Source organism: Muntiacus reevesi, chromosome X, assembly GCF_963930625.1.
Source record: "Muntiacus reevesi chromosome X, mMunRee1.1, whole genome shotgun sequence".
In the NCBI taxonomy this organism is placed as follows: Eukaryota; Metazoa; Chordata; class Mammalia; order Artiodactyla; family Cervidae; genus Muntiacus; species Muntiacus reevesi.
The window spans coordinates 102,923,396-102,946,340 of NC_089271.1; the positions used below are offsets into that span (position 1 = coordinate 102,923,396).

Genomic DNA, 22,945 nt, shown 5'->3' on the forward strand with positions numbered 1-22,945 from the left:
GGAAAATTCTGAAAGAGATGGGAATACCAGACCACCTGACCTGCCTCTTGAGAAACCTGTATGCAGGTCAGGAAGCAACAGTCGGAACTGGACATGGAACAACAGACTGGTTCCAAATAGGCAAAGGAGTATGTCAAGGCTGTATATTGTCACCCTGCTTATTTAACTTATATGCAGAGTACATCATGAGAAACGCTGGGCTGGAAGAAGCACAAGCTGGAATCAAGATTGCCAGGAGAAATATCAATAACCTCAGATATGCAGATGACACCACCCTTATGACAGAAAGTGAAGAACTAAAGAGCCTCTTGATGAAACTGAGAGAGCAGAGTGAAAAAACTGGCTTAAAGCTCAACATTCAGAAAACTAAGACCATGGCATCTGGTCCCATCACTTCATGGCAAATAGATGGGCAAACAGTGGAAACAGTGGCTGACTTTATTTTGGGGCTCCAAAATCACTGCAGATGGTGATTGCAGTCATGAAATTAAAAGACACTTGCTCCGTGGGAGGAAAGTTATGACCAGCCTAGACAGCATATTAAAAAGCAGAGCCATTAACTTGCCAACAAAGACCCATCTAGTCAAGGCTGTGGTTTTTCCAGTAGTCATATATGGATGTGAGAGTTGGACTATAAAGAAAACTGAGTGCAGAAGAACTGATGCTTTTAAACTGTGGTGTTGGAGAATACTCTTGAGAGTCTCTTGGGCTGCAAGGAGATCCAACCCGTCCATCCTAAAGGAGATCAATGCTGGGTGTTCATTGGAAGGACTGATGTTGAAGCTGAAACTCCAATACTTTGGCCACCTGATGAGAACTGATTCATTTGAAGACCCTGATGCTGGGAAAGATTGAGGGCAGGAGAAGGGGACGACAGAGGCTGAGATGGCTGGATGGCATCACCAACTCAGTGGACATGAGTTTGGGCAAACTCTGGGAGTTGGTGATGGACAGGGAGGCCTGGTGTGCCGCGGTTCATGGGATCGCAAAGAGTCGGGCACTACTGAGTGACTGATGTGAACTGAACTGAACTGAAAGATCAGTGGTAATTCATCTTTAAACCTCTGGTACATCTCAGCAGTTTAGGCATCTGTGTCTCAGATTTTCTTTTTGTGAAGTGTTTTGACTTGGGTTTCTTTTAAAAACATTTTTAGGAACTCCCTTTGGAAGGCTTACATCACACTGCTAACATTGGCTCTACCTCTTGACGATGGTCCTGAAAGGGGCAAGGCTTTTCACTTCTTAAACACAAACTTCTATTTTATTATTATCTTTACTTTCTTAAAATTAACACATATTACTTTAGCAATAATGTAAATTAATGGAAAACAGTATGAAAGTTCAAAAAAATTTAAAATACCACTACCATGTTAAAAATACAACTCCCAAATTAAAAACTACAACTCCCAAATTAAAAATACAACTACCAGCAATTCTAATTCTGGTATTATCTAAATAGGATCTTATTAGGATCTTAAAGAAATGCTTGCATTTCCATGTTCATTGCAATATTACTCACAATAGCCAAGATATAGAAACAGCCTAAATGCCCACCAGCAGAATCATGAATAAAGAAATTGTGCTATATATATACACTGCAATTACTGTAGCTATTTTGGAAAGCAAAATGACATTTTGTGGAAAGTGACCCTAAAAATGTTCATGTTGTTGTTGCTTGTTGTAGTCACTAAGTCATGTCCAACTCTTTTGCAACCCCATGGACTCTAACCCTCCAGGCTCCTCTGTCCATGGGATTCTCCAGGCGAGAACACTGGAGTAGGTTGCCCTTTCCTTCTGCAAGGGATCTTCCCAACCCAAGGATCAAACCCACATCTCCTGCACTGGCAGGTGGGTTCTTTACCACTGAACCACCTGGGAAGACCCAAAATGTTTATACCTCTTAATTTAATCCTTCTGTCCTAGGGGATCTAAGGAAGCCATGAGAGATGCAGACAAAGATACAACTATCATCCACTTACTTGTTCACTTAACAAATATCTGAAATTTGCTAAGTGCCAAATGTTAATCCAAGGCCTTGTGATCGAGACTCAGCTTCTGTTCTCAGGGGAGCTTTAAAACAAGAAATTGGAAACACTATGTACACTAATAGAGAAAGTGTCAAATTCTGTTCCTCTATAAGAGAATATTATGAAGCTTTGAAATCATGTTTTGAAAAATTTTAACGCAAAGGGATGTTTGCTGATTTCATAATGTTTTTCAAAAAGACAAAAGATTTATTTAGCATAACGTCAATTTTTTAAAAAAATACAAATACTTGTATAGGAAAAAGCCTGGAAATACACCAAAATGCTAATAAGGATGATCTCTGGTTGATGGCAAGAAGGACATGGCAACCCACTGCAGTATTCTTGCCTGGGGAATCCCATGGACAGAGGAGCCTGGAGGGCTAGAGTCCATGGGATCACAAAGAATCCGACATGACTGAAGCAACTTAGCATGCATGCCGGTTGATAGAATTATGGTTGACTACATTTTTCTTTGTAGTTTTTCTATATTTAAAAAATTTGGGGAGGACTTCCCTGATGGTCCAGTGGTCAAGACTCCACCTTCCAATGCATGGAGCGTGGGTTCAATCCCTGGACAGGGAACTAGATCCTACAAGCTACAACTATGAGTTCTCAAGCTGCAACTGTGCAACTTAGACCTGGCACAACCAAATAAATACATTCAAATAAATAATTTTTGAAATGAACCTATGTTACTTTTATAACACACCCCCCCCACACACACATACTTTTTCAAGGAGAGATTTAGGGTGAGAATGTTTGTAGTGTTCAGGGGACAGGAGAGGTGCTTTCTACTGGACACTTCTTCATCCTGGCGGTCAAAGAGAGATGGGGAGAATAGACAAGAGGAGCAACCCATACTCTGGTCATGGTATTTCTTTTTGCCTCCCTTCTGTTTGACAAAAGATCTCAACCAGTCAGTAAAAGGCTGATTTGTTAAATAAAAAAAAAAAAATCTCAGAAATATAGCCTTTCCTCACTGGACATTCTCTTTTGAAGGAGTTGGAGGTGGCAACATTCTTTCTGCCCTGCTTTCCTAAAGCATTGTGCATATACTAAATCCCAAAATATGCACTATCATTTCCTTTTCAATTCTGGGTGGATGCTATTAGCACTCTCTGGTCTTTGTGCAAATACAAGAACTGTATGATTTTTATTTTCAGCTAAAATCGAGCCTCCTAAGATTTCCAGTGTGAAACCAGTTTTGGGCATCAAAAAAATGGTTCAAATAAAATGGACACAGCCTGTGTTGGCACCTAAGTCATCTACTTTAAATTATACACTTCGATTCAGAGCAGTAAATAGTACCCACTGGGTAAGTTACACCATTATAATGTTTCTCAGAGAATTATTGATGTTTGTTGATCTGGAATCAATTTTTTCCTATTTTCTACATTTAAAATAGAAGATAGACAATAGTGAATACTTTTCTCCCCAGTTTCCCATTTGGGCCTTTTAGATTGGAAAAGTGTTTTACTATATGCATCTTGAATTCTGAACTTATTAAGGGCATACAAAAAAGTGAGAAAGTTTTTTTGCATTTCATTCTGTTTTGTGTCTAGCTACATTGGTTCTTGAGAGTCTATAGCTTGGGAATTTCCTTTTAAATTTTTCTAAACTTTGTGATCTATAACACATATTTAGAAAAGTGAACAAAATATAAATATTGCATTTAACAAATTATTATTAAGTCAGTGTGCATGTAAAAACCACTGACATAAAAAATAGCATGCGATAGCCCCCTGCCTACCTTTTTCTGATGACACTCTCCTCCTGCCTTTAGAACTAATGATTATCTTAATTTTCATGGTAATTGCTTCTTTGCTTTTTATTATGGTATCACCATATAGGCCTGCATCCCTAAACAATGTAGTTTGAGATGGTATATAAATGGAATCCTTATACTTTGTATTTTCTTTATGTTTGACTCCTCTCTCTCAATATTGTGTTTTTAAGATCCATTCCTGTTTTACAGTGCTGGAGTTTATACATTTTTATTCCAATGTAGTCTTCTGTTGCATGTACACAATGGAATCATGGCTTTAATTTGCATTTACCTGAATTTTAATGAGATTGTATGTCGTTTCATGTATTTATTGGCCACGTGGAATCCTTCTTTTTGAAGTATTGATTTAAGCCTTTTGCACACTTTTTTTCTTTTGGAAGATCTGATTTTGTAATTGACTTATAGGAGTTACTTACATATTCTGTTTATGAGTCTTTTATTTTTTATGTGTCTTGTAAACATCTCTCACTATGCAGCTTGCCCTTTCACTTTCTTAATGGTAACTTAGAGGAACAGAATTTCTTAATATGAATACTGTCAAATTTTACCAAGCTTTCCCTTTATATTTATTGTCTTTTGCATCTTGAGAAATATTTTCTTACCTCAAAATTCAGAAATAATTATCGTATTTCCATAATGCAGTCTGATATTATATCAACTTTCTATTTCTAACCAACTTACATTATTGACTCTTAGCTTCCAGCCAATTAAATCATTTAAATCTTTAAGATTTCCCCCCCAACATGCAAAAGATTTTCTAGTAAGAACATTTCCACTGTCCTATAACATCCCTTTTTAACCTAAAATGCTGATGTTTTATTTATTCCTATTGACTTTCTTCAGGTTGGTCTTATCCATCATTTTGACCTATTGAGAATCTTTATTCTATTACCCGAAGCTTGTAGTTAATCGTCTACTTTCTAACTTTTCTATAAACCTTAGAGTTAACTTTTTACTTTCTGATTTTTTAATATCTTCAGATTTGATAACATTTTTATACCTTCATCTAATCATTGATCAAAAGAATGACTACACTGGAGCCCATCCAAAGACATCAGCCTCTCCTTTGTGCTAAAAGAAGCTCATTTACTCAAGCTTCTTTGAATATAGAAGACCACCACAATCATTCAGCCTACATTTTTCATCTTGGCCATGAGGCCATCACCAGACATTTTCCTTTATTGAAGCCATGGTACTATATCTATTGCATCCACTAGACTAGAACTCTTGCAGAAAAGAAAACTGGTTAAGTTTCACTTGTCTTATATTCAAGTCAAGAGAAATAATCAGTTCACTCTTTTTCTCAGCTTCTTTTCTGTACCAACTCTGGATCTATTTTCCTAAAACTGACTATATGAACATAAGCCTCACTGATTGGTAGTTTCTGAAACCCAGAAAGGAACCCCTAAGTAGGACACTCCCCAGCACAACGTAAGCTCATCTTCATACCCCATAACATGGGCTCAGTGAATCTGAGGAACTTCTGTGTGATCTACTGTCTAGTAACCCTTGGTTTCTTTTGTCTGATCCCAGAGTCCTGTGACTACTTTACAAAATCCAACAAGAAAAAGAAGCCAGGAGCTATATTCCTTTGGAAAATTACTAAACCATTTAGTATACTAAGTGAGGGCAGCACATGCAAACTACTTCAATCCCTAGCATCCTGTACCCCACCTCTTTGAAAAACTTACCTGCATCTGTACTCATCTTTGCCACCTTCCTTCCAGAAGGAAGAGGTCCTTCCTCCTGCTAACCTGGAGAACGTGGGAAGGAGAGTGGAATGTACAACCAGAATCTCTCTCCTTTCAGTTCTCAAACACAACCAAGTCTAATCAGTTCTAAATCCAACTAAACCAATCCAGTCTTCTCTGGATGGTTCTCATCCCATTGTCAATGTAAAAAGATCTAAATTCTTAACCCTCCAAGGCCTGGCCCCTATCAAGCCCTCCAAACTCATCTTCCATCTTGCTCTTGCTTCTCTAGTAGTTCTGAATTGCTAGTTTCCCTTGTGTCACGTCATTTCATTACTCTCTGCTTCTGCCTAGAACAGCTCTCTGCTTTGTACCTCTCCTCTTGGCCTAAACCTTGCTAGAGCCACTCATCTCTCAGAACTCTGATCTGACATATTTTCTTCTGGGAGTCTGAGATAGGTATTCCTCCTCTGTCATTGCACTTAACATAGTCACTTAAACTCATCTCTCCCCATATTTGATGATAAGTTCCTCAAACACAGAGACCTTGATTTTCATCTTAGTATTCTCATTGCTTGCCACATGTGCTCAGTAAATGTTTAATTAAACTAAACCACATAAAAACCAATTCCCAAATACATGTTCATTTAACAAGACTCATATTTGTGAGATGCTAATATGTGGGTTTGCTTCCCAGGTGGCTCAATGGTAAAGAATCCTACTTGCCAGTGCAGGAACTGTGGGAGACTTGTTTTCAATTCCTGGGTTGGAAAGATCCCCTGGAGGAGGTAACGGCAACCCACTCCAATATTCTTACTGTGATAATCCCATGGACAGAGGAGTTTGGTGGGCTACAGTCCATGGGATTGCAAAGAGTCAAATATGACTGAGTGACTGAGCACCCATGCACACAATATATGGGTTACAGAGTGCTTTTTTATACTGCAAGCTACTTAATCCTTGCAAATATCGTATAAATTGTTGTTTTTTAGTTAATAAGTTGTATCTGACTCTTTGCAACACCATGGACCATAGTCTGCTTGGCTTCTCTTTCCATGGGATTTCCCAGGCAAGAATGTTGTTGTTCATTCGCTCAGTCATGTCGGACTCTCTCCAACCCCATGGGACTGCAGCACGCCAGGTTTCCTGGTTCTTCACTATCTCCCAGAGTTTGCTCAAACACATGTCCATTGAGTTGATGATGCCATCCAACCATCTCATCCTGTCACCCCTTCTCTTCCTGTCCTCAGTCTTTCCCAGCATCAGGGTTTTTTCCAATGAGTAGGCTTTTCACATCAGGTGGCCAAAGTACTGGAGCTTCAGCTTCAGCGTCAGTCCTTCCAATGAATGTTCAGGGTTGATTCTCTTTCAGATTGACTGGTTTGATCTCCTTGCTGTCCAAGGAACTCTCAAGAGTCTTCTCCAGCACCACAGTTCGAAAGCATCAACTCTCTGGTGCTTAGCCTTCTTTATGGTCCAACTCTCACATCCATATGTGACTACTGGGAAAACATAAGCAAGAATACTAGCGTGGTTTACCAATTCCTTCTCCAGGAGATCTTCCCAACCCAGGGATTGAAACTGTGTCTCCTCCATTGGAAGGTTGATTCTTTACCACTGAGCCACCTGGGAAACCCCTCCTATAAATAAGATATCACTATTCTTCTTATTGTTGTTGTTGTTTAGTCAGTAAGTTGTGTCCGACTCTTTGTGACCCCATGGACTGTAGACCACCAGGCTCCTCCTCCTTGGGATTTCCCAGGCAAGAATACTGGAATGAGTTGCTATTTCCTTCTTCTGGGGATCTTCCTGACACAGGAATCAAACCCACATCTCCTGCATTTGCAGGTGAATTCTTTACCACTGAACCACCAGGGAAGCCCCATTGTTATTACAGATTAGTAAACTGCAATGCATTGGAGAAGGAAATGGCAACCCACTCCAGTATTCTTCCCTGGAGAATCCCAGGGACGGGGGAGCCTGGTGGGCTGCCGTCTATGGGGTCGCACAGAGTCGGACACGACTGAAGTGACTTAGCAGTAGCAGTAGCAAATTGCAGTGTAGAGCACTTTGGTCATCTGTCCAAGATTTGTAAGTTACAGAGTTGAGCTCAGGTTTTGTGACGCCAAGTTCAGTCATTCATTTGACCATACTTTAGCCTCCAAACCACCTTCCCATGGCCGTAGTGGAAAGGGTTTCTACTTTTATAAAAGGGAACCATGTGAACACTCTACCAAAGGATTTCAAGACTGTTTTAAGAACTTGATTTAGGCTTTGTTCCAAAACTTCTGACTCATCTCTTAAGATATAAACACTTGGGATAAGCTAGGACTTGGCACAAAATATAGGTTGCTAGAAACAAAACTGGTGGTTAATTAGTGTTTCGGTAGGAGTCCATTGCTTGTTCTGAGTTCGGGAATTTTTAGATTTAAGCCTGTATATGGAGGGTCAATTGGTCTTGGATCCAGTGAGGACCAAAGCCATATAGCCTGGAAAAAAGCCACAGTAAAGAAGCCTTAGAGGAGCACTCTTTGGAACTTTAACTGCACTTTTTACTGTCCTGAGGCTGGGTCTGGGAAGAACAGGTTTGCCCAGGTACAGTAAAGAGAGCTTTCTGATTGTGAGGAGACCCAGCAAGAGACCAAGCATATGCTGAGGGTACTAGCAAAACAGGAGGAAAATTTTGAGAGGTTAAAAATAGAAGAAGAATATTATATATTTTAAAAAGCATGGAAAGTAAAATAGAATGTCATTAGTCTTCCTTACATGTGTTTTATGGATTAATACTGTTTTTATTTTGATTTACATATGGAGAGTACCATGTGGTTGACCTTCTCTCAAAAGTCTTAATCTGGTTTTAACTGAGCCCCATAAATGAGGTCGGCTGGGGAGGCTACTTCCCCAGAGATGATGAATTGTCCCAAGATATGTTCCCAACAGCCCTGTTCTACCACTGCAACGTCTCCAGGGGCTTTTGCAGGAAGGTGCTCAGGGAACCTGGAGTTCAGCAGTAAAATTGCCCTCAGGCCTGGATGCTGCTTCCTTGCTCTGATGCCATCTCACTAGACTGGGAGTTCAGAACTGTCCATCTACAGCTGGGATGCTCAGCTGTTGGCCATATAGATGCATCCTGATTTTGCCCCAATTTCCTTTAGGCCCAGCACCTATAATTGTGTACCTATTTTCACAGTTGTTGTAGTACACATAAGTGATATCAGGACTTCCTATTCTTGCCAGATTCTATGGGCTAGTGTGCATCCTCACAAAGTAGTCATGTCTGTAAATAGTTTATTTTCATTAATAAGCTCAATATAAATTTATATAAACCTACAGCTAAAAGTTCACGTTGCAGCAACAATGATCATGCTCAGTAAGACATAGCTGAATTTCTACTTTCTTGTGGAGAGTTATGTCCAGAGGGACTTTATAGAAAGCAACATGCTCACTTACTAACAAAGAAACTGAGGTCTAGAAAGGGGAGGTGGTATATTTGCCTCTCCCTGTTCTGCACACTGAGAGAGTGTCAAAATGAATTTATGTATCTAGGATACCGAGATCTTTAGCAACTTGACTGATCACCCAAAGACCAATCATTTGAAATGGGAAGTTTGAAAAAGAGGAAAGAATCTGGGCGTGAGGGGATCTGTGCTCTGATCCTAGTTCTGCTGACTATAACTGCTGAGGTAGTCCATAATCACTTAACTTGTCTGGGTTTTGTTCATGACATGAGTTTGAACTTAATGCTGTCAAGGTGTCTTTTACATACTGTTCCTTGAGATCTTATCTCTAGGTATTGTTGTCATCTCCAGAAATTAAACTGAGGCCTCTATTGGGTGCCAGGACTCCACCCACCCTGCATCTTTCAGGACAGCAAGATTCACTCACATCCAGCCCAGAGGCAGGAATATCTACCTCACAAGCTTAGAAACAAGAAAGTGGATGGGTGGTGGTTCTTGGGGTAACACCTCTATTTGACGCTAACAATCTCCAAGCATGTGTAGAAGTTTATTTATGAAAATTTTAAAAATTGAAATATAATGCTACTAGTTCAGAAAGGTAAGAGAGGGTTGAGGAGTAAAGAAGAAACATGGAAAGATAACATGTGGTCTCCCATCCAGCTTAAGGCTGTCTTTGTCTTTTAGATGGAAGTCAACTTCACCAAAAGCTGTGTGAATGAAGAAGAAGCATATAACCTCACAGGGCTGCAGGCTTTGACAGAGTACGTTGTAGCTCTGCAATGTTTGGCTCACAAGTCAAGGTTCTGGAGTGGCTGGAGTCAAGAAAAAAGTGGGAATAACTATGGAAGAAGGCTAGTTGGTCCATTGTGGTTTCTTTTTTGTCTGCCTTGGTTTATGGCAAACTGAACTGAGCCCTTGTGGATTTTGTGAAGTACTTTGCCATACTTGGGAATGATGGAATCCCACAATCCCAGAGCCAGAGAGTCTGTACAGTGCGCCTCCACAGGGCATGCATGGCACATGCCTGAGCCTACAGGATAAGCTGGCCTTCCCCTGATGATGTTAGTGACATTAGCAGCTTTCTGCCTTGAAGGCAAAGGACCATATCTTGAATACTTGTATAAAGTTCTTATACTATGCTTGAAGTAGTATAAGATTATTTAAAGATGTCCTATGATAAATTAAAGATTGATGTTGCAAACCCTGAGCTACTGCTAAAAAAATAAAGGTGTAACTAATGAGAAAGAAGGTCACATCTTTAATTATAGTGAAGGAAGGAAGGAGAAGAGGATTGCACCTTGACTGAATGGTTACCATGAGTCAGGAATGGTAATTAAGAACACTATTGGGTTGGCCAAAATGTTCCTTTGAGTTTTTCTATAACATCTTACAGAAAAACTGGAATGAACATTTTGGTCAACCTAATCTGTGGACTTGATATAAAATCTAGCCTGGCTGTGGAGTAATTTTGGGCAAGATACCCACCCTCTAAGATTCATTCTCCTTACTAATGTTTCCCTTTTTCCATAATGGACTATAACTTATAAAATTGAGTTAATAGTAGTACCTACTTTTTAGTATTATTTTTAAGATTAAATGAAATAATTGTGTTTAGCCCATAATCAACATTCAGTAGTTGACAGACTTCCTATTAGTGTTATTAATTCTCCTAAGAGCCCTATAAAATATGTAGAATCACCTCCATTTGCAAGTGGGATAGCTGAGATGTTAATTTGTTCATTGTCACTCAGCATGTTACCATGCTCTATAAATCAAGAGCCTTGCCCAGAGCCTGACCCCAGTAGACGTTCAATAAGTGTTTGATGAATGTGTTTGTTTCCTGTGGCCACTGTAACAAATTGTGAATGTGTGTGTGTGTGCTCAGTTGCTCAGTCATATCTGACTCTTTGTGACCCCATGGACTATAGTGCGACAGATTCCTCTGTCCATGTAATTTTCCAGATGAGAATACTGGAGCACTTTACCATTTCCTACTCCAGAGGATCTTCCCAACCCAGAGACCGAACTCCCCTCTCTTGTGTCTCCTGCATTGGCAGGTGGATTCTTTGCCACTGTGCCACCTGAGAAGCCCGCAAATTTTTTTTTTTCTTTTCTAGTTCTAGAATTCAAAGGTCCAAAATCAGTTTCATTGGACTAAAGTCAAAGTGTTGGCACAGTTGGAGATTTTGAAGGGAGAATATATTTTCTTGCCTTTTCTATCCTCTAGTAACTGTCTGTATTCCTTGGTTTGTGGCCCCTTCCTATGAACAAAACATATTACTCCAGTCTCTGCTTCTGTCATCACATTACCTTTTTCTCCTCTTCTGTGTCAAATCTGTCTGCTTCCTTCTTGTAATGACCATTATGATAACATTTAGGGCCCACTGGGATAATCCAAGATAATCTCCCCATCTCAAGATCCTAACCCAATCACATGTACAAAGTCCCTTTGGCCATAAAAGGTAATGTTTATAGGTGATAAGAGATTTGTACTTAGATTTTGGGGGTTGATTTTTCAACCTAATACAATGAATGAATGACTAATTAAATGAATACTTATCAAAGGCCACACATCTTCTGAAAGATGTAAGAGAAACAGAAAAATGCTGATCATTCTAAGCTTCTGAGGCTTTAACTTTGTTTATGAGACATGTAAGTTCTAGACCATGAATTTCCCCTCAGCCCACCATGGGCATGATTTCAGGCCCTTTTTAAACAGTCTTACAACAAGTCCCTCACTGATCTTATGCAACATGTGGGGTCAACTCCTGTGCTCCCTGGTCTATATGGCAAAAGTGTATTCCCATGGATCCTGGTTGAGTTTCCCATGAGACCCAAGTTAGTGCTAACAGATATTTGGCATGTTTGCCCATATGATCATATGTCTGGGAATAATCAGGTGCCTTCTGAATTTTGTATCTCCCACTGGAGGTGTTCATGCTTAGTCTGGACTACTCATTGGTGGATGTAGTTACAACAAAGATTCATGTGACACACATAGAGGATTGGGCTGGATGGCCTCTGAAGTCCCTTCTTACTCTAAGATTCTATTCATCTATGGCATTCAGGCAACCAGGCTTCCATGCTCAACTGTAAGAATACAGGAAAAAGTAATACAAAATTTCTAATCCCTATGTGTTTATATGCTTAGAACAGAGCCTTACAAATGGTAAGTGCTATATAAATTTTAAATAAATAAAAATACATGCATGATTAAAACAAAACTAGTCAAGTTGTGGACCTAATGTGAATTTTTGATTAAAATTATATGCAGTATTTGGGAACACTCTATAGACATCATCTTAAATAATGCTCAGACAGTAAAGCGTCTGCCTACAACGCGGGAGACCTGGGTTCGATCCCTGGGTCAAGAAGATCCCCTGGAGAAGGAAATGGTAACCCACTCTAGTACTCTTACCTGGAAAATCCCATGGACAGAGGAGCCTGGTAGGCTACAGTTCATGGGGTTGCAAAGATTTGGACATGACTGAGCAACTTCACTTTCACTTTCAAAACAAATATACTAGTTTACAAATACCAAATAGCACTTAAATTGTACAATATAAAATGACCCAATGGTTATAATCTGTTGGAGTGCTCAGTTATTGCTGTCTGTGACTTGACTGACCCCTATCTTTTAAAATATTAGAATGAAATGCAAGCAATATCCTTGTGCAAGTTGTCGTCTCCCTCTGCTATACCTTTCAGCAGGCAATCTGGGAGAGTGAGTTCTACCCTGGGTTTGATCTTGTTTTGTACAGTTCTCCTCCCTGTAGCTGTCATTCTTCTTAGAGACCTAACATCATTATGGTTCACTGTCTTAAATTCATCACAGTCCAACCACTTGCTAATGTCAATTTCATACACTTGTTTCACCACTAGAAATGAGATTTACCATTTCAACTGATTTGTTATTTCAGCTTGCTTGGCTAAGATTGACTACCGAAACATTAGATGCTAGTGTCCTCTGTGCCCTGTGCTAGTTAAATAAAATGAACATCTGTCAACATTACCACTGGACAATTTTTGCTTTTCTTAATTTTTCAGAATCCCAGAAGAAACTAATGAAAATGTACCCACCCCTGGCAAATCCTAATTTATCCTCTTCTAATTCATGAAGTGTTTCCCTGTTTCACAAAGAAATGCCAGCTGTTTTATACACACTACCTCAAACCTTTTCTAATTTGAAAATTTCCATTTTAAGTTCCCTTTTGCATTTCAATATATTGATTATTAGGATTATTTACTCACATTTAAGCATATAAATATATACTACATGAAACACGCATACTACATGAAACAGCCGATTCATGAGAAAAGACCCTGATACTGGGGAAGATTTAAGGCAAAAGAAGAAAGGGCAGCAGGGGATGAGATGGCTGGATCACATCACCAACTCGATGGGCATGAACTTGGGCACACCTCAGGAGACAGTGAGTGATAGGGAGGCCTGGAGTGCTGCAATCCTTTGGATCGCAGAGTCGGGCATGACTTAGTGACTGAACAGCAACAGGAAACATATGATAATATTCAATTCCTGGCGCCATTACTTAAAAGTTATATTGGGGCCCCCTTTCCCCGATGGCCCCGCCCTGTCCTGGACCGAACCCACCACGTGTGGCTGCAACTGCGGCGGGAGCATGGACGCTAGAGGCGCCGCGGAGTCAGAGTCAGGGTCCGCCTTCTCGGCTGCACCCGCTGGGGATGCGGTGGATTTCAGGCTTCCCGTAGACTGGAAGAATCTGCTTAAAACAGCCTGCCTTGCAGACGCTGGGCTGGAGGAGGCCGGCTTCCGGGGAGACATCGCAAGGCCGGGAGTCAACAGCCCGAGAGTCGGGCCGAGCCGGGAGCGCGGGCCCGCGGCCGCAGTTCCCGGGGCGTCTGCAGGCGCGAGCACGTCGTGACCCGGCGGTGCGCCGGGGCGGGGGGCGGGGCGGGGGCGGGGGCGCGGTCTCGCCTGCACACATACGGCTGGAGGGGCGGGCAGACCAAAATTTCGCGCCGAGGTGGCTGACCTAGCGGGGTTCGGGGTCCAGCGCTTGCTCGGAAGTGTTTCCTGCAGCTGTCATGGTTCGTCCGCTAAACTGCATCGTCGCTGTGTCCCAGAACATGGGCATTGGCAAGGACGGGAACCTGCCCTGGCCTCCACTCAAAAAATAATTCAGATATTTCCAAAGAATGACTACAGTCTCTTCAGTAGAAGGTAAACAGAATTTGGTGATTATGGGTAGGAAGACCTGGTTCTCCATTCCAGAGAAGAATCGACCTTTAAAGGACAGAATTAATATAGTTCTCAGTAGAGAACTCAAGGAACCTCCAAAGGGAGCTCATTTTCTTGCCAAAAGTCTGGGTGATGCCTTAGAACTTATTGAAGATCCAGAATTAACAAATAAAGTAGACATGGTTTGGATAGTGGGAGGCAGTTCTGTTTATAAGGAAGCCATGAACAAGCCAGGTCATCTTAGACTATTTGTGACAAGGATCATGCAAGAATTCAAAAGTGATACGTTTTTCCCAGAAATTTATTTTGAAAAATATAAACTTCTTCCAGAATACCCAGGTGTTCCCTTGGATGTCCAGGAGGAAAAAGGCATTAAGTACAAATTTGAAGCATATGAAAAGAACAATTAATGTGAAAATGTTTTCCGATCTATTTCAAGCCTTTCTCCCCCCCAAAAAAACTATATATTTTTTGTTGTAGAGACTTTGTTCACTTTAGATCTATTACTTCTAATCAATGTACTTTTATTCCCTATTAATCTTTTTTTTATTAATTATTATTGGAGTATACTTGCTTTACAGTCTTATTAGTTTCTGCTGTAGAGCAAAGTGAATAAGCTATACATATACATATATCCCCTCTATCAGGACAGCCCGAAGTGGGAGGGTCCCCTGGTGGCTAGAGTTGAAACCAGATTCTGTAGAGCTAGGGAGTTAAGACCAAAGGTCAGAAATGGACCCTAAACAGGAAAACTAGCATTCAGTTATTAAATTAGATCAAAAGAGGGACTAAGAATTACTACATATAGATCACACTACTGAAAAAAATTCTGTTCACTCAGACCATTCCACAAGGATAGTGATAAACAGGTACAATACTACCTTTTGATGGTTCAGAGAATGTCAGAGACCTTTAAAAACTTTATTTCTTAACTTCAGTGAGATTTCACAGGATGTTACAATGACAGAACAAGAATTGGCTGCTCTTTACAAAAAAGGATAAAAAAAATCAAGCATAATGGCTAAAATTTTAAAAGGTAATAAATTGAGAATAAATGTTGCTAGAAACCAAAATTAGTAAGTTAGAAACTAAACATCACAGAATTAAAAAATGAAGGCTAAACCATGTTTTACCCATCTTGTTAGCAAAGATTTAGATTACTAATATAAAAAAGTAGTATTTTCTGCTTTATAAACTGGTACAACCTTTTTAGTGTGTAAGTTAGCAATATCAATTAAAATTCAAAATATTCTGGGTTTGGACCCAAGACTTCCACTTCTAAAAATTATTCCTGAACAAAGAGGTGGGCCCAAGAATATTTGTTACAAAATTTTGTTTTAAACTTAGAAAGAACCCAATGTTGATTAACAGAATGATTTAATATGTCTATAAAATGTAACATCTGCAACAGTAAAAAAAGGATGACTGAAAAATGCCAAAAACTGCTAAGAAGCAACTTATGTATCAACTCAAAATGTTTAATAAATGTTAATGTGTGGGAAAAAGCATGTGGCAAACTAAAAAAAAAAAAAAGTTATATTGGGCAATTTTCTCACTTCTTAGCACCTCAGAAGAGGAAATAGTAATATTGATGTACCTAATTATAGGCTGTGGAGGTTAGATGAGATGATTCAGGTAAAATGCTTAGTATGTGACACTTGCTAAAAGTGAGTGATTCTTAATGTTAGTCTTCAGCAAAGGCAGCAGAATGTGTCTAAAGTGCTGATTGGTGGTGACTGTGGGTATTTCCAGATTGTACCTGGAGCAACAGAGCAACAAATTCTTACTACATCTGTCCAAACAGTTGATGCCTTGGAATATGTAAACTCCAATATGTAATTGGAGAAGGAAATGGCAACCCACTCCAATATTCCTTGCCTGGAGAATCCCATGGACAAAGGAACCTGGAGGGCTACAGTCCACAGGGTCGCAAGAGTTGGATATGACTTAGCAGCTAAACCACCACCACCAATATGTAAATATTTTGGCAAATTTGTAAAAGCTTAGTATTATTCTTTCACAAATACAGAATTATTGCTTTTCCCCATTTGGTTAAGCTGGATTATCAATTTATTCATTATCAATTTATGATCTTGGAAAATTGACTGTAATAATTGTAGAAGAGGGTTTTTCAGATGGCTCAAGTGGTAAAGAATCCACCTATGAATGCAGGAGATGCAGTTTAAATCCCTAGGCTGGGAATATCTCCTGCAGGACGAAATGGACATCCACTCCAGTATTCTCGCATGAAAAATTCCATAGATAGAAGAGCCTGATGGGCTACAGTCCATAGGGTTGCAAAGAAGTGGACACAATTGAGCATGCACACTTAATTGTAGAAGATTTAAATGCTAGCCATTTATTTTTCTAAAAGTCGCATCTGTAGGAAGTCTATATCAGAAAGACTGTTTCTCTTTGGAACACATCTGCAGGAAATAGTGACCACAGTGAAAGAAGAAAATACCTGATTAAATTCATTCATCAGCACCATTTACCATCTACTAGAACCAAGTGGCTGCCTATGGGGTAAATCTAAGTAGAATTTTACTCTTTCTAATCAATGACTGGAATGATTGATTATTTAATGATCAGTTTATTTTTGTTTCTGTCTATGCTTCAGATGAGTATTTGGAACTGGCTTGTAATGAAAACTTTGCCTTTAGGTTTTTCCTTTCTTATTCTCCATATTATTATCCCAGAATCTGACTTCCATGTAACTGGAACAGAGAGACTCTGCAAGTAAGAGATGGATTGAGAGTCTTTCCAGTTCTGTGGGTCACCTATGAAGGTCTCATGACTTTGTAGCTTTGTGCTGAGAAGACTGTCTTCTGGGAGGAACACTGTCTTTGCTGACATCTCAGGCTATAACCTGTTGACAGGCTGAAACCTGTTGTTCTCTGTCTGAGAAAGTTGAGTCCTGACTGTCCAGTCTCTTGATTTGGTAAAGACCTTTGGGAAAACTCCTGGCAGAGCTTGTAAGACAACATTTCAATGGAATGAAGATTGAGTCATATATAAAGTTTAAGTGTTCCAATTTCCTTATATGGCACTTACATGGAATTACAATAGGTCTCATCGGCACACTTGGAACCTAGCAGTTAGACTGTGTTAACCACACTTTGACTTCTGCAAGCATAGTTGTAGAAATGTCACCCTTCATTGATGACAAGACAGGTCATTGATTTAATTGCCCTTTAGTGCACTTTTCTACATTATGAAGTTGTCTTTAATTAGGGTTCAGTATGTAATTTCACATTAAACACTCAATTACCTGAATTAAAAACAAAAAAATCCCTAAAAATAGTCTCTCAGTACTAAAGTAGTTTAGATCTTATCCTGAGTAGCAGATCCCATTTTTTGGGAAAAGAATTATATTCTTTTCATCCATGTGAATTCCTCAAGAAAAGATTAAGTGTTCATAAACTTCAGCTTCAGTTAGAGACATTTCCTCAATTACAGGCCAATAGCCTTCTGAACAGTTCTTTCGAACCCTGCTTTCCTCTCTTGACTAAAGTGTATATGTGTCATTCTTTAGTCAGTAACTCAGCATTTGAAATTTCAGGTGCATGTCAGAAGGTTAAACTATAAATTACCAGTGGCCCACTTTGTGCCAAAACTTCTTGAGACAAGATACTTGGGAGATACAGTCTGGAGTAATAGAAATTCCTCTCTCTCCGTCTCTCTTTTTTTTAAGTTTTATCCCTGAATAGCTAGGTCATCAGAAGCTAACACACTTGAACTATACTGTCTTCAGGTATGTTGTTTTTCACAGGAGAAATGCATGAACCTAGCTTTCACATTATGACCTTGTATTTCATAGAAGACAACCATGAGAAGTGTACACCTGCCATATTTATGTACTTTTGTTCAACTGTGATTGCAGACATCAGCTTTTAGGTTATCTTTTGTCTTTTTTGACTGGATCTACAAGGTAATTCCATTTATGAATTTAATGCCCATAGCCTGAAAAAACTTGCCTCTTCACAATGATTTCTATGTGTTCTTTTTATCAGCCCATAAGGAATACACAACTAAATTTTATTCTTTTTCACTCTTCCTGCCTGGAAGATCAGCATTAAATTTAGAGCTCAGAGAGGGGCTTAGGAAAGATTATTTATCTGCTTCTTTCTTCTTTGATTCTTTGTTGTGCTTTATAACATTGTAAGTGTGTAGCTTCTTCTTTTTGGGGAGTAGATATGGCATAGTGAAAGTGAAAGTGAAGTCGCTCAGTCATGTCTGACTTTTTGCGACCCTGAGGACTGTAGCCCACCAGGCTCCTCTGTCCATGGGATTCTCCAGGCAAGAATACTAGAGTGGGTTGCCATTTCCTTCTCCAGGGCATCTTCCCGACCCAGGGATTGAACCTGGGTCTCCCACATTGCAGGCAGACACTTTAACCTCTGAGTCACCAGGGAAGCCCAGATATGGCATAAATTATATATAAAATCTCCTTAGCAGTTATCTATGTTATTCCTAGCTTTCATGCTTGTGAATGATGAGGACATGAGATGTCATATTCCAATCCATATTTGAATAATAAATTATATTACAGTGGGATCTATTGTAGTTTTATTTTAGCTTACCTTAAGTCATCAGATCCAAGAGCAGTTTTAATTTTTTATTTTATTTTTATTTTTGCCCTACATGATTGTGGTTTTCACAATCATGATTATTTTTTCCACAAAATACAAAGCTTTTCACCACATTATAGTAGTGTTCTAATACAAGAAAATCCCAACATTTTCATTGCAGGGGAAGAGTGATTTATATATAGGTTATTAATTTTATAGATCCTTTGTTATTTTTGACTTTTGGTTGATTCTAGTCCTTCAACCACAGGATGAAGACGTCATTGCAATGAAGTCTTCCACTCTCCACCTTACTCCTGCTGGCCCCCTCGAGCAAATCCTCCCCAACTGCATTTTCTAGACAGACAGCCTCACTAATTTCACCACCTCCTGCTACAACTCCCTTCTGTCTCTGCTGAACACCTCACTCCTATTCTTTACAGCTCCACATGGCCTGGATCTATGGAGAGTCCTGAGATCAGTCAAAGTGGATGGAAAAAGGCCGGTGCAGTTGTTGTGGAAGGTGACCTCTCTCTGGGTTATTTATTTACAATTCTGGGTAAAAGCCTTGGTCTCTTATACCTCTAAGAACTGTGATTATGGACATTTTACCTCCTTAATTTCCTTCCTTTCCTTTGATGCCCCAAATCGCACAATGGTTTCCTACCTCAGAAAAGCCCTGGATGTCATTTTGTAGAAGTCCTGAATGGGCAATGCAGACCCTGAGCCTTCTTCTTTGATCTGAAATGTTAACACTTGGAAATGTTAACCCCTGGGACAGGTACGAAGTGTAAGTGCAAGTGGAAGTGCAGGAGGCTCCTTGACCTTCTGGAGAAAACTGTCGCTGGCTGGCCCTCACTCTAAGGCAATGTAAAATTATATAGTCTCCACCCGCACACTGGAGAAGAGCACTGCCTTGGGGGTGAGCTTACCGGTGTGTCCTGAGGTCATTGCACAAGTGCCCCCCAGAGCACTGGGGTAGTGGGGTGCAAGAATGGAACAGGGGCCCAATGGTCCTTTGTAGGATGGAGGCCTCGGAATGAGGAAAAAAGCAGGATCCAGGTGGTTAATACAGAGGATATGAGAGAGGGGATGAGAGGTGACTGTAGGAAAAATGACAGAAAAGGAGGGGAAGAGGGAATCAGTAGGAAAGAAAAGGGCAAGCAGAGGGGAAAAACCAGCCAGAAAGTAGGAGAGAGGAGTTGGGGGAAAGAAGAGAGAGAGAAGAGCAGTGAGATGCCCCAATTCTTTGGTGTGTCTCCAAATTCCTCAGGAAATACTCATTGGGTTATCTCATACTTGCTCAAGTCTGGGCAAGTTTCAAATGCTCTTGAAAATGGAGAAATCACCCTGCTTTTTCCAAATGACATCCCAATTCCAGTTACTTCAGGGTTCGAACATCCTTCTACCTTTCTCCTCTCCCCACCCCGAGGACAGAAGGACACCCTCAGTAGCAGCAGGCAAGGGAGAACACAACCAGTGGTGTTGGGAAATCTTCAAGAATTGATCCCAGATGTTGTGAGTTCTTTCTCAGTCATCAAGCGTGGAAAGGAATTACTCTGTCAACATATTTCTGAGAAGGAAAGTAAACAAGAGCACATCCTATGTGTGGCCAGACCCACATAGTTCAAGTAGGCCAACCTGTGAAGTAGGTGAGATGGGCTTGAATGCCCTTCTTCTTCTCCTCCCCTTCACCTGGGGACTGGTCTTCCTTTTGCTTCAGTAGAGTTTTTTAAGAATCAGAGCTGCTTAAAAAAGAATGAACTAAAATCAGATCATGGTGATGATTGCACACCTCTTGACTATACTAAAAGCCAGTGAGTTGCACACTCCAAAAAAGTGAATTTTCTGGTATGTGAATTATATCTCAATAAAACTATTATTTTATTATAAAAATAGAATGAGTTATCATGAAAGATAAATGCCTCCCAGTCATTAGGAAGATTTTTAACGGAGTTTTTATGTCATGGGAGGTGTAAAGGAAATTCTCAAACCAGAAAGGCAGTGGGACAAAGTGATTTCTGAAGTCCTTCTGACCTTATGTTCAGTCATTCTGCTCATCTCTCTGTGTTATCAGTAACAGAAAGAGAAAAACAGGGAAGCCCTCTAATTCCTGAGAAATACTCAGCATGCTGATCTCTAGCAAAGCATATGATTAACAGGCTCAGGTTCAAGGCTAAAAAAAAAAAGAGGTTGGCCTGGAGCCCCTGGGGTCACCTTCATTTCTCACCAAGGATTTGGTCTGATAGGGTAACCTTGAATGTTCTAGTCCTCTTAGCTGGACTGTCTGGTTGGGGAAGCTAGCTCTCTCCTTGGAGAGGGTGGTATGGAGATAAAAGGACAGGGCACTCTCCAACCCCTGAAGGTTTCCATGAAAGAAATCATCCAGGGCCAGAACAGACTTAGGATTGGCTCAGAGGAAATGCCTCAGCTTTTAAGTTTATGCTTCTCTGTCCATTACCAATATCCATTGGATCATAGAAAAAGCAAAAGAATTCCAGAAAAATATCTGTATCTGCTTCATAGACTACACTAAAGCCTTTGACTGTGTGGATAACAACAAACGATGGAAAATTCTTCACGAGATGGGAATATTAGACCACCTTACCTGCCTCCTGAGAAACCTGTATGAAGGTCAAGAAGCAACAGTTAGAACTGGACATGGAACAACGGACTGGTTCCAAATTGGGAAAGGAGTATGTCAAGGCTGTATATTGTCACCCTGCTTATTTAACTTATATGCAGAGCACATCATGTGAAATGACAGGCTGGATGAAGCACAAGCTGGAATCAAGATTGCCAGGAGAAACATCAGTAAACTCAGACATGCAGATAACAGCACCCTTATGGCAGAAAGTGAAGAGGAACTAAAGAGCCTCTTGATGAAAATGAAAGAGGAGAGTGAAAAAGTTGGCTTAAAGCTCAACATTCAGAAAACTAAGATCATGGCATCTGGTCCCATCACTTCATGGCAAATAGATGGGGAAGCAATGGAAACAGTGAGAGACTTTATTTTCTTGGGCTCCAAAGTGCCCACTGCGGATGGTAACTGCAGCCATGAAATTAAAAGACGCTTGCTCCTTGGAAGAAAAGCTATGACAAACCTAGATGGTGTATTAAAAAGCAGACACATTACCTTGCCTACAAATGTCCATGTAGTCAAAACTATGTTTTTTCCATTAGTTGTGTATGGATGTGAGAGCTGGACAATAAAAAAAAGCTGAACACCAAAAAATTTATGTCTTCGAACTGTGGTGCTGGGGAAGAATCTTGAGAGTCCCTTGGACAGCAAGGAGATCAAACCAGTCAATCCTAAAGAAAATCAACCCTGAATATTCATTGGAAGGACTGATGCTGAAGCTGAAGCTCCAATACTTTGGCCACCTGATGTGAAGAGCTGACTCACTGTATAAGACCCTGATGCTGGGAAAGATTGAAGGCAGGAAGAGAAGTGGGTAACAGAGGACAAGGTGGTTGAATGGCATCATCGACTCAATGAATTTGAGTTTGAGCAAAGTCCAGGAAATAGTGGAGGACAGGGAAGCCTGGCGTGTTGCAGTCCATGAGGTTGCAAAGAATCGGACACGACTGAGCAAGTGAACAACAACCTCTCCCATTGAAGCCAGAGAGCAAGATGCTGCCTAAAGGAATAAGAGTGGTTTGCTTGCATTGGTTTGGGCATCATGCTAGTTTATTTTTCTGGAATTAGATTTATGTCAAGGGTTGATACCAAGAGACCATTTAGAAATCACCTCTCCTGGCATTTGGAGGGTTAACATGGCACAGTGTATGTTACTCATCCCAGAGGGATCATCATATGATTATAGTTTAGCACCTAATAATTAATATTACCTCCCATCCCTGATTCCCATCACTTATTACTGTCTCAATGACTTTCTTTCTTTGCTGTTAGCAGTACATTTTGTTTCCTTTGTGTTCAGAAGGCAAAAGGAACCCCAGTCCTGGAGAAAGTACTTGGTTACAACATATGGTATTTTCCAGAAAACAACACTAACCTCACAGAGACAATGAACACTACTAACCAGCAGCCTGAACTGTACCTGGGAAACCAGACCTACTGGGTACATGTGATTTCTTATAATTCTCTTGGGAAATCTCCAGAGGCCACCTTGAGGATTCCAGCTATTGATGGAAAGTGTAAGTATGACATAAACTTCTTAGTTAGATGCCTTA

The 22,945-nt window shown here is 40.2% G+C and overlaps 1 protein-coding gene and 2 pseudogenes across 1 annotated transcript in view; all 3 read left to right on the forward strand.

The window, feature by feature from the left end:
- Positions 1-10,758, forward strand: part of LOC136154641 (interleukin-31 receptor subunit alpha-like) — a 337,454-nt pseudogene extending 326,696 nt beyond the window's left edge.
- A 3,214-nt stretch (positions 10,759-13,972) lies between these two features.
- Positions 13,973-22,945, forward strand: part of LOC136154141 (interleukin-31 receptor subunit alpha-like) — an 87,907-nt gene continuing 78,934 nt past the window's right edge. Inside the window, exons 1-2 of the mRNA XM_065916416.1 lie at positions 13,973-14,165; positions 19,195-19,274. Coding sequence (XP_065772488.1) covers positions 19,214-19,274 — 61 coding nt within the window. The 5' untranslated portion in view covers positions 13,973-14,165; positions 19,195-19,213. The remainder of the gene's footprint in view (positions 14,166-19,194; positions 19,275-22,945) is intronic.
- LOC136154144 (dihydrofolate reductase pseudogene) lies at positions 14,141-14,608 on the forward strand (annotated as a pseudogene).